Consider the following 15,961-nt stretch of genomic DNA (forward strand, 5'->3'; position numbering starts at 1 on the left):
TGCATGTGAAGCAGGATCTGCTGACAGGCACCTTAGGAGGGCCACAGCTGAAGAATTTGCCTCCTAGGAAGGCAGAATATCAGCTGACATAAACTGCAAGTGCAGTTATGACTTGAATGGAGCTATGACACTATGCTTTATAGGAGGAAGGTGTCTGCTTCAATGCAGTTTAGGTGGTTTGGAAGTTACAGGCATCTCTTGCAAGCCTCTCCAGCTGCTCACATTTGCTTTGGTCTGTAAGAGCTGTCTTGCTTCCTTTCAGCTACACTCCTAACCAAGGGTCATTGTTGCATATGTTCTCTCATGTGTCACACAGTAAATGGGACCTTGCTAACAATGCTCCTTACCTACCCAGAGATTAGGCAAGGAGTAATGTTTCATTTGGGTGTACATAGTGCCACTGAGAGGTGAACCTTCCTTCTCTTTCCTCTCACCCAGCTTGACATTTAGAGCTAGCTGAAATTCTCAGTTTTTCCAACAAAAAAATTTCATTTTGGTCAAAAAGCCGAAATTTAATTTTGGTCAAAATCTTCCAGTTTTCTGATGAAAACCCAAAAACTAAAAAAACATTTTTGGTATTGTGTGTGTCTTTGGTTAAAAAAATCATTTTTTGTTTTCTTGAGAACAGATTATTTTAAGTCTAATAAATTTTGTTTTTTTCCCAATTAGAGTTTTGTAGGTTTTTCATTTAAAACCAAAATATTCCGTGGAAAATTTTAAAAACAGCATTTCACAATTTCCCACCAAATTTTATTTTTTTTTTATATATTTCCATGAGCTCCAGGATCAAAGATAAACAGCTTCTGACATCTGGATATAGGCTGACCACACAGCAAGTATGAAAAGTCAGAACAGAGTGAGCGGGGTAATAGGTGCCCATATAAGAAAATGCACCAAATATTGGTACTGTCCCTATAAAGTCGGGACATCTGTTCATTCTATGTGGATACCCCTGTTCAAAGCAAAGCCTGCTGTAAGAAGGTATTTTACTCTTGGTCAATAAAGTTTACAATATTATTTCAGGGAACACTCAGGAGTGAAAAGGCTACAAACATTCAGTTCTTTCCCAACCTTCAGCTGCTGATGTAGCAGTAGGAATACGCTGTGGATGAAATTCAGCCATGGGGTGGAGGATGAGCACGAGGCTCTTTATACTAATTAAATCCCACACTGAGACTGCATGGGGAAGATGCAGGTGGAGAGGCTTTACAAGAGTGTCTGCGCACTCCTGGCTTACTGCAAGGGAAGTGGATTTAACTCTGTGTTTATATCATCTTCACAACACATTTGCTCAAGTTAATCAACAATAAATAAAAACAAATACTGTATTTAGACTGTTAGCTATTCAAAATAAAACACATCAGATTTTTATGTATCAAAAGAGTTCAATTTTTGTTTTACATTTTTCATACTAATGACTGTTGATATCAACTATATAATTTGAACATTTAAAAACAATAATAATGTAGGTTCTTGAAGTGATTATTTTATTCTAGTGCTGTTATAAAAATGTAAGACATTTCATTATAAATTAAGACTTGCCTGTAAGAGAGATCTTGAAAGAACACAAGGTGATTGCTCGCTAAATTCACAGAAAAAATCCTAATTTACATTTAGGATGGAAAGAGAAGTAAGGTTAATATACCAGTTTTAAAGATTTACCTCTTTTTCGAATATTTCATATGAAATAAAAGTGTGAATAATCTTAAAAAACAAACAATACATTTTGCAGTTGATATATGATTTTGTCTCAAAGTACAAGAGTTGTTGAAATCCTAAATCTTATTGAATAAAACTAGAAGATTATTAAAATTCCTTCCAACTACCCACAGTATGATAAAATTATTAAAAAAAAAAAAAAGAGAGACAGTATCAAACTGTTACAGTCATCTCCAACTTGAGTTGTGTAAATGACAGGATAGGACCGACTATTCAACTAATATTAACTGTTTTATGAAAATGATTGGTTTATTAGCATTACAGACAGCATGTCTAATACAAAGAGTTATTATAATGTTAAAAAGATCTTTATTCTCTTTCTTGGAACTCTGCCCAGTGCGACCATGCCTCTTTTGTAATTCAATGAAATGTTAGAAAATAAAAATGTAGACCAAACATTTAAACCTATCTTAACTTTTATAGGCCCTAATTTCGGAAAGCCTCTGTTAAGCAGGAAAGAACTTATGCTTAAAGTTAAACATGTTTTTGTGAGTCTCTGAATAGGGATGGAGTTAACCATGGAGTTAACTGCTTCTTTTAAATCTATACCATAATTCGAGGTGGAATATTGCTTAGAATTCTAAAAATTGTATCAACTCACTCACTACTAGGAAGAAATAAAAAAAGCAAAAGAAAAGTCAGTATCCTCTTCAATACTGTAAGGCAGGGGTGCGCAAACTACGGCCCGTGGGACACATCCAGCCCCCGCTGAACTTTTAATCCAGCCTCAAGCTCCTGCCGGGAAGCAGGGTCGGGAGCTTGCCCCCTTCCGTGCATGCTGTGGCTCTGCGTGGCTCCTGGGAAGCAGCTGGCATGTGCCCCCTCCGGCTCCTATGCATAGGGGAAAACAGGGGGTGCCACATGCTGCTCCTGCCCCCACCCCCGCAGCTCCCATTGGCCACAGTTCCCGGCCAATGGAAGCTGCGGGGGCAGTGCCTGTGGACAGACAGCGCGCAGGAGCTGAAGAGGGGACATGTCGCTGCTTCTGGGAGACGCATGAGGTAAGAGCCGCCTGGAGCCTGCACTCTTGTGCCCCCCCAACCTCCTGCCCCAACCCTGATCTCCTTCCCACCCTCCGAACTGCTCAATCCCAGCCTGGAGCCCCCTCTTACACCCCAAACTCCTCATCCACAGCCCCACAACAGAGCCTGCACCCCCAGACAGAGCTCTCACCCCCGGCCCCAGCCCTGATTCCCCCTCCCGCCCTCCAAACCCCTCTGTCCCAGCCTGGAGCATCCTCCTGCATCCCAAACCCCTCACCTCCCCGCACCAGCCCGGAGCCCCCTCCCACACCTTGAACTCCTAATTTCCTCACGCATCGCTATCCCAATTTTGTGAGCATTCATGGCTCGCCACACAATTTCCATACCCAGATGTGGCTCTCAGGCCAAAGAGTTTGCTCACCCCTGCTGTAAGGACTATATTGTATTCTGCTGCAGCTTTCTTTCCAATTAGAACAGGAAGACAACTTACTTAGCCCTACTCTGCTCCATCATTATCTGCAATTATGATTTTTGCAAGATATGGAAAGCAAAGGAATAGGAGAGAAAAAAAAGATATTTGCTAAATGTACTAAGTAGCAGGAAGAAATGTAATTTCAAACTTCTAAGAGGGTATTACAAAGGAGGGAAAAACTGAAGTTTGAAACATACAACCTGTTCTTTGAATAACAAACATATATATAAAATCATTCCTTTTTTGAAAGAGCTAGATAATAAACTCTTATCTCTAGCTATATAAAAATAAGCAGTATTCACACTCACCAGTATACAGTGCAAATTAGTTAAGTTGACCACTTCACATACAGTTTTTATTCTGTCTATAAGTTTCGAAAAATAGTTGACCATTTCTTCCCTTTTAATTATTTTTGCATATCGAGGAAAAGTTGGAGGGAGCAACCTCTGGTTAACAAGGGGCTCAAAACCCATCATAATAGGATGATCTTTAAATAAAAGACAGAAGAAGAAAGATTTTGTGTGATTTGGGTTTTCTGAACTTTTTTTAAACTTCCAAGTATAAAACAAACGATTCTTCATTTATCCAAATTAAGTATCTTCAAAAGCATGCTAATTATGAGAGGAAGCTATTCCAAAAATTAAATGTACAATTTTCTCTTGTAAATTAAACTGACAATTACATTTAGATTACTAGCTATGCTAATTAATCAATTACTACAACTATCATGAGACTCATTATTTAAAACTGCACACTAGTAAACACAGTTAACTAGTTAAAAGTTCTTACTTTTCTACAAGCTAGTTGCATAGTCTGAACATCATCCCATATCTTAGGGCAGGTCTACTAGAAGAGCTACCTTGGGGCAGCTGCACATAGTGCCAGTGTGGAGAGCGCTTGGGTCGCTGTAACTTGCCTCGCTCAGGAGAGCGTCTTTCACACCACTTAGACTTAAGTTAGATCGACTTAAGTGGTAGCGTAGACCTGCCTTTAGTGTACTTAATAAAAGGATCTCATCCTCAGGGTCCTGATTAGTCTGCCCACTACTGGATCTGCTAACCCGTCATAGTCCATAGGAAATAGAAAAATTTCAACTATATCCCTTTACACAAGGGAGGGGTGTCCTCACATGGGTAAGGGAACACAACAGGGCCTTTATGTAACCCAAATGATTCACGTTCTTCGTTTAATCATCTACTTTCTACTATGTCAATCTAAGTAGTAGCATTTGGCAGAAATGCAAATCTGCTCCTCGTATTACTAAATAGCAAATGTTTGCAAGTCTCTATAATGCTGGAGTCATATGATAGACTCCTTCAAACTAATGGTTTGTTTAAAAAAAGTTATCAAGCTTCCCATTATCTAAATATTTAAACTGACATTCCTCCCATGAGGCAAAAACAAGTTTTCAAAACCTTTCCTCTTTTCAGAAAGCTGACTAAGACATCTGTCAGAATTCAACAGAGAACTGGAAAAGTAATATTACTTTATGGCTAGGGGAGTTGTGTTTTTTTTTTAAGTTGAATTCAAGTTACAATATACATCTGCATAGACAACTGAGTAAAGGAGCAAAACAAAGTACATAAAATATATAGTTATTGTTGCATATTTTGGGAAGCAGCTCTGCTGTAAATGGTCAAGATATCAATTCTAGGTGTTTCAGTTTGCCAACATGAATGTAAAAAAAATAATCAATTGCTTAGAATAAATTAAGAGAATAATCTTATAACATGCAGGAAGGAACAAAAACACTTTTTTAATCAACTGAGTTGGGGAAATACATGGATCAGAAATTTTGGCTCAGTTACTGGATATCATAATGAAGTATGCGAAAACTGTGTTCAATGGTTTGTTCAGTTTTAACCAGGATAAGTAGTGCCTGACATTCACTACCCTTTGTTGACTAGTTAGTGGCTTACATAATATGAGTTATTGGTCTCCATCCACTTCTTTTGGACATAATATACATCACAAAAAAAAACAAACAAACAAATAAAAACAATCAACCACCACTCATCTAGCACCCTTTTCCATTAGGCTCAGCAGTGAGGCTTAGTATTAAATGGAATCCATGCTACTGTCTCATTTTTGCAAATGGTCCCCCTGCCCGTGACAAAGCGGTCTGGCAGCATGAGGAACCCTATACACCTCTACCCCGATATAACGCCACCCGATATAACACGAATCCGGATATAATGCAGTAAAGCAGTGCTCCGGGAGGGGTGGGGTTGCGCGCTCCGGTGGATCAAATCAAGTTCGATATAATGCGGTTTCGCCTATAACGCAGTAAGATTTTTTGGCTCCCGAGGACAGCATTATATCGAGGTAGAGGTATACTTCCATGTCCATAGTGTACTAATTGCTAGTCAGTTCATGAACTAAATTGACTTACACAAATGAAAGTTTAAAAAAAAAAAATCAAGGGATTAAGTCTTTAGAAGAGTGGAGCAGTGAGTGTAGATATTTAAAGACTTTATATCATGGTATCGTTTTCTACTCTTTTCCCATAGGTCTTTCTTCAGTTTTACAAGGATTACAAATTAGTTCCTTCTACATTTTTCCTAATATCTCCTAAGGTAAAGTCTGTCTAACTGAATATCTACAATACAGTGGGGATTGATGCTCTGAGATTGATCCACTAGCGGTCGATTTAGCGAATCTAGTGAAGACCCACCAAATTAACAGCAGATCACTCTCCAGTCGACCCCTGTACTCCACCCCCAACGAGAAGAATAAGATAAGTCGACAGGAGAGTTTCTCCCGTTGACCCCCCGCGGTAACTCGACCTAAGGTACGTCAACTCCAGCTACGTTATTCACGTAGTTGGGAGTTGCGTAGCATAGGTCGACTCACCACATAGCCTAAGACTCTCTGTAGTGAATTTCTCTTATTGTCACACAAGCAGAAACATCATTTAAAAATATATCCACTAAGAATTGGGTCAGAAAAAATATCTATCAAACAGCAGATATTTAAAACCTTACTAATGGAAATCCTTATTTTCTACATATTAAAAATGTAGAATGTTTTTCCTGCAATTCTATGAACATGCTATATGGATTCCAGCATCTCTCTCCAACCCCACATTAAATCAAGAGACATCTTCTTACTTAGTACTGGTGCTATTGTAGTTATTAGAATATTTGTCTCTGCCAAGGAGTAAATAGGCATACAATTTGGCTACTTAAGCACCCTGAAGTATAACAAATTAGAAGGGATCAACAAAATGACATTTTGTTTAGTGACAGTTTAAACCCTTATTTTCCTCTCTCTATTGAAAAATAAAAATTGGATATGGACTTGCTTGGCAGCAGATCTGCGTTGAGCTCTTGTATTAAGCCAAAGCTACCAAAAAGGCAAATTTATACTATAGTCAAATTGGAGAAAGTCCAGAGAAGAGCAACAAAAATGATTCAAGGTCTAGAAAACATGACCTCTGAGGGAAGACTGAAAAAACTGAATTAGTTTAGTTTGGAGAAGAGAAGACTGAGGGTGAACATGATAACGGTCTTCAACTACATAAAAGGTCGTTATAAAGAGGAGGGTGATAAATGGTTCTCCTTAACCACTGAAGACAGGACAAGAAGTAATGGGCATAAATTGCAGCAAGGGAGATGTAGGTTAGACATTAGGAAAACTTCTTAACTGTAAGGATATTTAAGCACTGGAACAAATTATCTATGGAGGTCATGGAATCTCCATCATTGGAGGTTTTTAAGAATAGGTTAGACAAGCAGCTGTCAAGAATGGTCTAGATAACACTTAGTCCTCCTGCCACCACAGTGCGGAGGGACTGGAGTGGATGGCCTATTGAAGTCCCTTCCAGTCCTACATTTCTAGGATTCTCTGATAGTTAGCAGTGCCTCAGAAATAGCTGATTCTTGCTACAGAGCCGCTGAGAGAAAAAACAGCTCACAAGAATTCGCTGCCCACAAGGACTTAGACCCAGGGTAAGCTGATCACCGCAGGGCAGGGGTTGAAAATAAATCTCGACCCAGGGTCCAGCCATGCCAGACCACCATAAACAAACCAGATTTTTACAGGAACATTAGAGTACGTGGAAAGGCTGCAGTATGGGTCCCAAGCAGGAAAGGACCTTGGAATAGGAAGAGACTCTGAAACTGCCTGAGTGGCCCTAAAAAAGGCCCAGCCTACCATAAGGACACTATGTTCCAGGCAGGAGAAGAGAGAATAGCCAACCCTGATGCTTACCTCCTTTTGTAGTATCATTCTGAGCCTGGATACCATGATGCAATGAGTTGTGAATGGCAGAAAGCAGATCAGCTGCTTGAGTCATTAGCTTCTGAGCTTCTGCAACTGCACTTGTCTGGAAAATATAACAAAACATTTTAACATGCTTCATGACCTAAGTCTGTAAGAAAGCGAATTCTGTAACCTTCCCAAGAATTAGAACCCACATACATGGGATTTATTTTTTTTTTAATAGAACACACTACATTTTTGATCCAATAGGTTTTAATGCATCTGTCCAATGTATTGCTTGTATAACCTCTAAATAACCCTTAATCACTGAAACTTCCGTGATTAACTAGTATGTGTCAGAAACAAATTCTCTACCTTCTGAGTTTTGTCAGTTTATAAGGGAAGCGCTCTTGCAACAGAGATAGTTTCTTTTGGTGGAAATCTCTCTCATTAGAAAATAAGGAGTGCTTAAATGTTCTATGTTAATGAATGCTTAAGTACCATAAAATTGCTTCAAAATGTTAGAGAATCCTGATGCCAAATTGCTGATTAGAACAGGGTTCAGCAACCTTTCAGCAGTAGTGTGCTGAGTTTTCATTTATTCACTTTTATTTAAGGTTTCGCGTGCTGGTAATATATTTTAACGTTTTTAGAAGGTCTCTTTCTATAAGTCTATAATATATAACTAAACTATTGTTGAATGTAAAGTAAATAAGGATTTTAAGATGTTTAAGAAGCTTCATTTAAAATTAAATTAAAATGCAGAGCCCCCTGGACCGGTGGCCAGGACCCAGGCAGTGAGAGTGCCACTGAAAAATCAGCTCGCGTGCCGCCTTTGGCATGCATGCCATAGGTTGCCTACCCCTGTTATAGACTAATAAATTTATTTGGGCATAAGCTTTTTTGGGCTAAAATCCACTCTAATTTTCACTCCATGCATCTGAAGAAGTGAGTTTTTTTACTCACAAAAGCTTATGCCCAGATAAATCTGTTAGTCTTTAAGGTGCCACTGGACTCCGCATTGGTTTTGTGGATACAGACTAACACGGCTACCCCCTGATACAATGCCTTAACACAGAGCTGCTACAGAACAGGCTGCAAAGCAGATGCCAAATGCAATCAATCCATCTTGACCATGAACTAAATGGAGAATTTAAAGTGAGAAATATTTGACCACATGTAAATGAATGGCCCAGTTTGTGAGCAGTCACCCATAACAGTTCTGAAGATCAGGATTTGGTTGTGGAATACAAACACATCTATCTATTGCAGCCCTGACATAAGAGCTAACACTTATTTATACTGCCACTGATTAAATTCAGAGTGCAATTTCCTCCATAAGAGCTCTATCCTCCTCTGCATCTAAAATACTTGCACCTGATTTTCACTGAGTTGAAGGTCTTTTTATGCTGTTCAAGGTGTAGCTGCTACAGCTAAGTACTTAAGTAGGGAACTCCAGTGCAGCATGCAAGACCTAGTTACCTCCCTCCACTGTACTAAGTAAAAAAAACAGAAAAATCTAAGGGAAATAAAAACAACTCTTAGTCTCATCCAGCCTACCCCAATACTATCGATCAGCCCTAAAAAGGGTAATTTTTCCACCCCACCCCCAATTCACCCCATGCAAATCTCATGCTCATGAGCTGGTAGACAGGTGTACAGCCCTGATCCCTTCCTCTCCCAACCACCAGTGAAGCCTGGATAGAAATTCAGAACCTCAAAAAGGGAAAATCCTTCATGATTTCCCGCAAAAAAAAGTATTCCTAGTCACCTGTTAGTGATAGTCCTCCTGGAAACCCTATTTTTCAGGTTCCATTTGCTTAAAGAGCATTTTCCAGGCTCATCAATAGGTCGGTTGGTTTGTTTTGTTCTTACCTGATCAACAACATATTTCTGTGCAAGGTCCTATAACTTCCTAAGAACTAAGTGAGGTACATATTGGTGGTGGTGGAAAGTGGGCTGCTAGTTTTAAGAGTTCACCCATGCCCCCAAGTTGATGGTGCTGCTGCTGCAGGGAGGTGAGCTACTGGAGTAAGAGATTCTGTAGGACAATGTTTTGCCCTCCAGAATGAAAACAAAAACCCACCAAACATTTCACAGGATCACAGAGTAAGTGCAGAAATATTGAGTATTTGTACCTCTTTTTTGGTGAAGGCGATAAGAACTGTCAGTAGTACACGGGTAAATTTAACTCTGCTGAATACTGCTAAGCACTGCTGATGCTACAACAAAATAAAAAGTACCAAAAATTAGAAAAAAAGTACCAAAATAGTGCCAACCCTTCAAAAAAATAAGATTTGGCATTTATTTAATTAAAAACAAGATTTTATAAACAGCTCTGATAGACATACTTTCTACTCTCAAAATAGATAGTATCTGCTTTCCAGCTCTATTCGCAACTTTTTTGGCCTAGTTATCTTCAAAGTAATTTCTGTTTCTGAAGTAGTGAACTGATGACATTATGGCACCAATAGTCTCCAACATCCTTCCAACACAGAGGAGAAAAACACAAACACACTTTGTGAGACCATGAAGTTTGGTTTGACAGCTACTTCTTAAGCTCGTACCATTCAAACTCAACGTTTTAAGTGCTACCACAAAAGTAATAACCATGCAGTTATTACAGCAAAGTGAATTCTTCCCTCTTTTCTTGAGGATCTATGTTAAAACATGTTTTCCTATTTTAGGACAAATTCTAGAAATTAGTTATTGAAAACATTCATCTAAGTAATATGAACTATTTCATATAGTCCAACAAAAAACTGTAAAATGTTCATTACTTCAAGTTCAACTTCTGGATCTCTCTCTTCTCCTTGTCGACTTCGAGTGCTCTAAAATTGAAGGAGTTAGAAACACAGCATATTAATAAAATTGCAAAAGTGATGCCATGGTTTAGAAAATAACTTCTATATAGAGGTAAAAACATTAAATTTGTTTCGATATTTCTGATATCAGGTAAGATTAACATCAATTCTAATCTGAGGCATCTGAAACTGACTTGTAACTATCTTTTTACATAGTTATATGACCCATATCGCCATATGATCTGAGCGATTCAATCATTAATAGAGCCTATCATGACACCCCTCCCCTCCATTGGTAGAGAAGCAGTATCCCCCCTATTACCCTGTGCCTCAGTTTGCCAGCTGTGAGACTGAGTGACTTTCTACAGTCACACAGTAATTTTGTAGCTGAAACAGGAATTAAATCCAGGTTACCAAGTCTCAGCCCAGCCTAGTAGACCAGATCTCCTGCAACAGACTATCCTTCCTATTCCTACTTGAAAACCTACAAACCTTGTCTGTACTAGCTAACAACATTCTGAATCCTGCTGTAGACAGCCTGATAGTGTCTTAAGCAAAAACAGGCATACCAAAAAAATTTCAATTCTTCTCCAGAGGGCTATTACTGGGGGTAAGAGGGGGGGGGAAAACTAATGTTCCTTAAATATTAGTAATATGTTTACATAACTTGTCTAAAAGGAAACCATAGTATTTGAAGTCTATTCAACATACAACAGAAAAAAAGTAGGAAGCTAAAGAAATGCTACCTTTACTCTTCGTTGCATGTCATCTTCTACATCTTTTAGCATGCCTGGAAAAGTGACATTTAAAAAAAAAACCCAATTATTCTGATTAAACTCAGATGCACACATGAAACATTGAGGGTGAGGAGAGTTGTGAGCTTAATTCAAAGTCTGAAATATTTAAAGCACCTACTGGCCAAAAGGTACCACCAAAGAAGCCCTACTGGTGACATCAAGGGCTAGCTACCTGCGAGAAGTCTAACTCCTACCCTCAGCTGTTAAGAAGGGGCTGATGGTAAAACGCTTATTAAGGTGCTGTTCCTGAACCATGGCTCCATCTTTTATATCACTCTTTGACTAATAAATGTTTGACAAATCTGAACCTACCCATTCTCTGTCTCCAGCTGTTCCAAAGAAGAACCTCTCTCTACCTTTCCTCTCAGTAACTAATTTTTTAAGAGCACACAGAGGACAATTTGCCAAAAGCAAATGCAATTTCAGAAATTGCAAAATTCAGAATTTGTCATATTGCAAAATTTAACACATCGCTACTGTATCTAAGAACATGTATTTTTTAGGAACTGGACCAACAGTTAGGTAACATATACATGAGAGGCATTCAGAGGCTGGGAATATTTACAGAAAATTTGTGAACTCCAGAGATCTACAAGTGTACAAAAAACCCCTAGGTAAATGAAGGATTAAAGATGTTCAGAGCTGCAGGTTTCAAATGCCAAAAGTCTCCCCTTAACTACAATACAATAGATATGCACGGAAGTTAGGAGGGAGAAGATGCACATTCAGATTGGTTGATCTTAACTGTGTATTTCCACAATGCTTGTCTGTTAGTAGTTAACTCAATAACTTTGCACATTTGAAGAACACTAATGTTCTCTTAAGAGTTTTAATTTCCACTTAAATTACTGTCAAAACAAGTGTTTGACTTCTCAACCTTACCACTGCGTTAAAGCTAGTTCCTTGCATGAAAATTATTTATTTGTTGTGATTAAGAATGTTTCTTTACAAATGGAGCTTTGCAACACAACATGAAGCTATTTGGCTTGACAAAGGTTAAATCTGGAACTCAGCTAATCTTAAATTCTAAGCATCTCAGAGTTTTCAGATTGATCCAAAACCAAGAAGTTTTCTTGGTGCCTTAAGTTCTCTCAATCTCTCTATATCAACGGTTCCCAAACTGTTGGTCAAGACCACAAAGTGGGGTCGCCAGGGCCAGCATTAGTCTTGCGGGGATCCATGGCTGAAGCTAAAGCCTGAGCTCTACCTCCCCCCACGGTGGCGGGGCTTTGGCTCTGGTCCCCTCTCCCCCCACCTGGGGCGGCGAGGCTTGGCTTCATCCCTCTCTCTCTTCTCCCCCACAACTCTGTCATGTAGTAACTTTGTTGTCAGAAGGTGGTCGCAGTGCAATGAAGTTTGAGAACCCCTGCTCTACATGTAGGCTAACTGAAAGAACAGCAAAAATGATGCACGTACATGAAAAATTCTGACTTTAAATGCCCACAGCTTTAAAACTACCTCACCATTCTTCATTCAAAATTTATTTACAATAATCACAATCAGATTTTACAAAACAAGCCAAATTACAAGATTCCAGTTCAAGCATTTTAAAAAAATTTTTAGTTATGCATACTGAAAACTTCTGACCAGAATATATGGGAAGAAAATAATGTATGTAATAATGGAAATGGCTCATATTTTATTCACATTTTAAAATGGATCTCTGAACTGAAATCACAAACATATCAGGACTCTTCTTTTCCCCAAAGTTCTGAATTTTACCTGTAACTCGAAGATCTGTCACGCTATTAGCCATTTTAAACCCATAGGTCATGGACTGAAAATCTTCCTAAATGTAAAATAGAACAATTAGGTGCTTTCACCAAAAACACAAAAATTAATTACACTTAAAAGCAATAACTACATACAATAACATACAGCTGCAAAAACCACACTTTTTTCTAAATTTCTGCACCCAATGCAAAATTGCAGTTATAGTATTACACAGCAACCAATTGGAACTTCAGGAGGCTGCTTTAATATTTGTGGGACAGATTCCTACAAGCTAGTTCAGTTTTTAATATATATTATATTAACAATAATATTCTTTTATAGTACTTCCCATCCATAAATCTCAAAGCACTTTAAAAAGTAAAGTATTAAAACCATTAAACAGATTGGAAAATCATCACACAGCAGAGAAGAGGACAAGATCTCCTGACTCCAAGTACAATACTGTGTGTGTGCGTGTGTGTCGGGGGGGGGGCACATTGCCTCTGTATCCTGGCCAGAAAATTCAAAGCTAAACAACCAAAAAACCCCTGACGATCAAATACACCTGGTTTCAATAGCAGGCAAGAAGACCTATCTCCATCCTTGCATTATTCATTTTCTACTGACGTATGCCATGTTTTCTGTTCATATACAGGCTATTTATGAATAAAAGCATTCTTATTTGCTCAGTCATGTATTCTACAAAATAAAAAGCAAATAATGAATTCAAGAAAAAGTTTAAGAGAAATTAGGTGCTCAGTGATATTTTGTTCAAGAAAACTAACCTCTCTTCCAGATCATTCTACAATAATGTAGTCAAACCACTCTTTAAGCCATTTTTTAATTTCTGTAAGGCACCATGTATAATTATGGTGCTATACATATTGTAATCACAGGTCATACTGAAACATACCTCTTCAAAAACTGCAGCTTTATTTACTTTTTCTCTGGCAATATCACAGATTTTTAGGATTCCCAGAGCAAAAGCCTTCATGGCAGGATCTTCTATGAAGTCTGGATTATGTATATATAGGCAAGTAAACACTGTTTGTGCCAAGGAATGACCTTCCAACCATGTTATCTAGAAAGAAAATAAAAGTATATACTATATTTTTGAGTCTGCATTTTCTTTAAATTACCATTCCTTTATTTTACCCTGTCTAAATCAGTTCTCAAAGAGACTCCATAACGTGCCAACCTTCCATCCAGCAAAAAGGACCAAATGAGGATATCTGACACCCATCAACATCTCTTCATTTGTTGGCTAGGGAGGTGGAGGTGGGGGACCAAAGGAAGGAAAGGGGACACAAACTAGAATATTATGCACCACCTTACTTGAACAAGTAACAAGCTACCTCTACAAAGTTCCCAGTCCAAGGAGAATGGAAGTAAGCTTGTCACTGGACATGAATTGCATACTATACATGTATTCCTCTAATGTTCCATTACACAAGTAGTCACAACTGTAGTTTGCTGCTAATATATATTAGTATTCTACAATTTCAAGTCTAAACATAGCTTCCTTTCCACAACATGCTGGTATAACATGAAACTGATGTAAATGAGAACAGAAAGAAAGCTTCAGTAATCTAGGCATGTCCTTCAATATCTTCACAGACTATGAAATATAGCAGTGTTTTTGGTTTGCAACATGCCCAATGTACCTTTAAAAATTATTTTGTGGCATTCAGCACATACATTTACATATTAAATTAAAAATAAATTTGCACATCTCCTTTAACACATCTTTATAAACACTTATGCATATAAAGATCTATATCGTAGAGAAGCCACAGTGAAAATATATAGAATTTGATCAGATTTCTATTTTAAATTTAAATAAGATTCTATAATCTCTCTCTAGTACATCATAGTCAAAATCTAAGATTTATTTATTTTTTTTAAACTAATGGGTCTTTTAGAGCACAAAGTTTCTGGAGAATCTGATTACTGAAGTCTAACTACTAATTGTATTAGCATCAGTTGTATCACTCCAACTACTAATTGTTACAGGAAATTTAAACATACAGTATGTAAGTATGTGTCTGCTCAATGAATCAATTTACCTAAAATCCTTCCTTACCAAGGAAACCAACATCTTTTTCTTAATCACTTAAACTCCAGTTTTGAAAAGTATTAAAACAGCATTAAAAGGAACAAATTCTTACCAAGCAGCAAAAACAAGTATCCATTATCCCTATCAGCTGAGGTAAAGATAGATCTTTAATTTTAATGATGCCATCCTTAAAAAGAAAAACAAACACGTGGAAGAGAGAGATTATACAAACAATAGATGTGACATTCTTTGCACAGCAGAAAGGGAATTTTAAAGAATACAATATTAATTTAATTTTAAAAGTTCATTGATTATGATACTTGTATTTGGTTGGTTTTGCTGATCAGTTTCGTGACTAGGGCCTACCAAATTCACAGCCATGAAAAACAGGTCACGGACCATGAAATCTAGTTTCCCTCCGGTGAAATCTGGTCTCTTGCGTACTTTTACCCTATATACACATGTACACAGCATTTCTCAAACTGGGGATCCTGACCCAAAAGGGGGTCTCAAGCCTACTGTAAAGGGGCCGAACTATTGCTGCCCTGTGCTGCCTTCAGAGCTGGGTGGCCAAAGAGAGGCAGCTGCTGCCCAGGCACCCGGGTCTGAATGCAGTGCCACTGCCAGCAGCAGCCAGAAGTAAGTGTTGCATAATATGGTATTGCCACCCTTATTTCTGTGCTACTGCTCCTGTTGGCACTGCCTTCAGAGCTGGGTGGCCTGAGAACAGCAGCTGCTGGCTGGGAATCCAGCTCTGAAGGCTGCGCTGCTCCTGGTGGCGATGCTGCTTTCAGAGCATGGCACCCATCCAGCAGCTGCTGTCCTCCAGCTACCCAGTTCTGAAGGCAACGCAGAAGTAATGGTGGAAATACCATGACACGTCCCCCTTGCCCCCCACACACAATAGTTTTGCAACCCCCTTTTGAATCAGGACCCCCCGTTTCAGAAATGCTGACCTAAGGGTTTTACATTTGTATTTTGTCATTTTTCAACAAATATTCATGCTTTGTTACAACCCTGTGAAATTTGAGATTTAAACATCTGAAATAATGAAATTCAAGATTTTTAAAATACTATGAACATGAAATTTACAAAAATGGTCTGTGACTGTGGTAACCACACCTTTGGAATTCTGAAGATTTTTGCAGTAGATACCATGGTGACGAGCATATTACAAAAACTCACACTGACAGGTAGAAATAAACAAATATATC

The 15,961-nt window shown here is 38.4% G+C and overlaps 1 protein-coding gene across 3 annotated transcripts in view; it reads right to left on the reverse strand.

The window, feature by feature from the left end:
- The window catches only part of NAA35 (N-alpha-acetyltransferase 35, NatC auxiliary subunit), a 41,637-nt gene that overhangs the window by 16,484 nt on the left and 9,192 nt on the right, over positions 1–15,961 (reverse strand). For all 3 annotated transcript variants that reach the window (XM_050945756.1, XM_050945757.1, XM_050945754.1), the window contains exons 5-13: positions 14,860–14,934; positions 13,605–13,772; positions 12,701–12,767; positions 10,928–10,971; positions 10,158–10,208; positions 9,516–9,599; positions 7,387–7,501; positions 3,483–3,661; positions 1,543–1,602 (exon numbers count right to left, since the gene is read on the reverse strand). In XM_050945756.1, coding sequence (XP_050801713.1) covers positions 1,543–1,602; positions 3,483–3,661; positions 7,387–7,501; positions 9,516–9,599; positions 10,158–10,208; positions 10,928–10,971; positions 12,701–12,767; positions 13,605–13,772; positions 14,860–14,934 — 843 coding nt within the window. The remainder of the gene's footprint in view (positions 1–1,542; positions 1,603–3,482; positions 3,662–7,386; positions 7,502–9,515; positions 9,600–10,157; positions 10,209–10,927; positions 10,972–12,700; positions 12,768–13,604; positions 13,773–14,859; positions 14,935–15,961) is intronic.

The sequence above is a fragment of the Gopherus flavomarginatus genome, chromosome 3, assembly GCF_025201925.1.
Source record: "Gopherus flavomarginatus isolate rGopFla2 chromosome 3, rGopFla2.mat.asm, whole genome shotgun sequence".
In the NCBI taxonomy this organism is placed as follows: domain Eukaryota; kingdom Metazoa; phylum Chordata; order Testudines; family Testudinidae; genus Gopherus; species Gopherus flavomarginatus.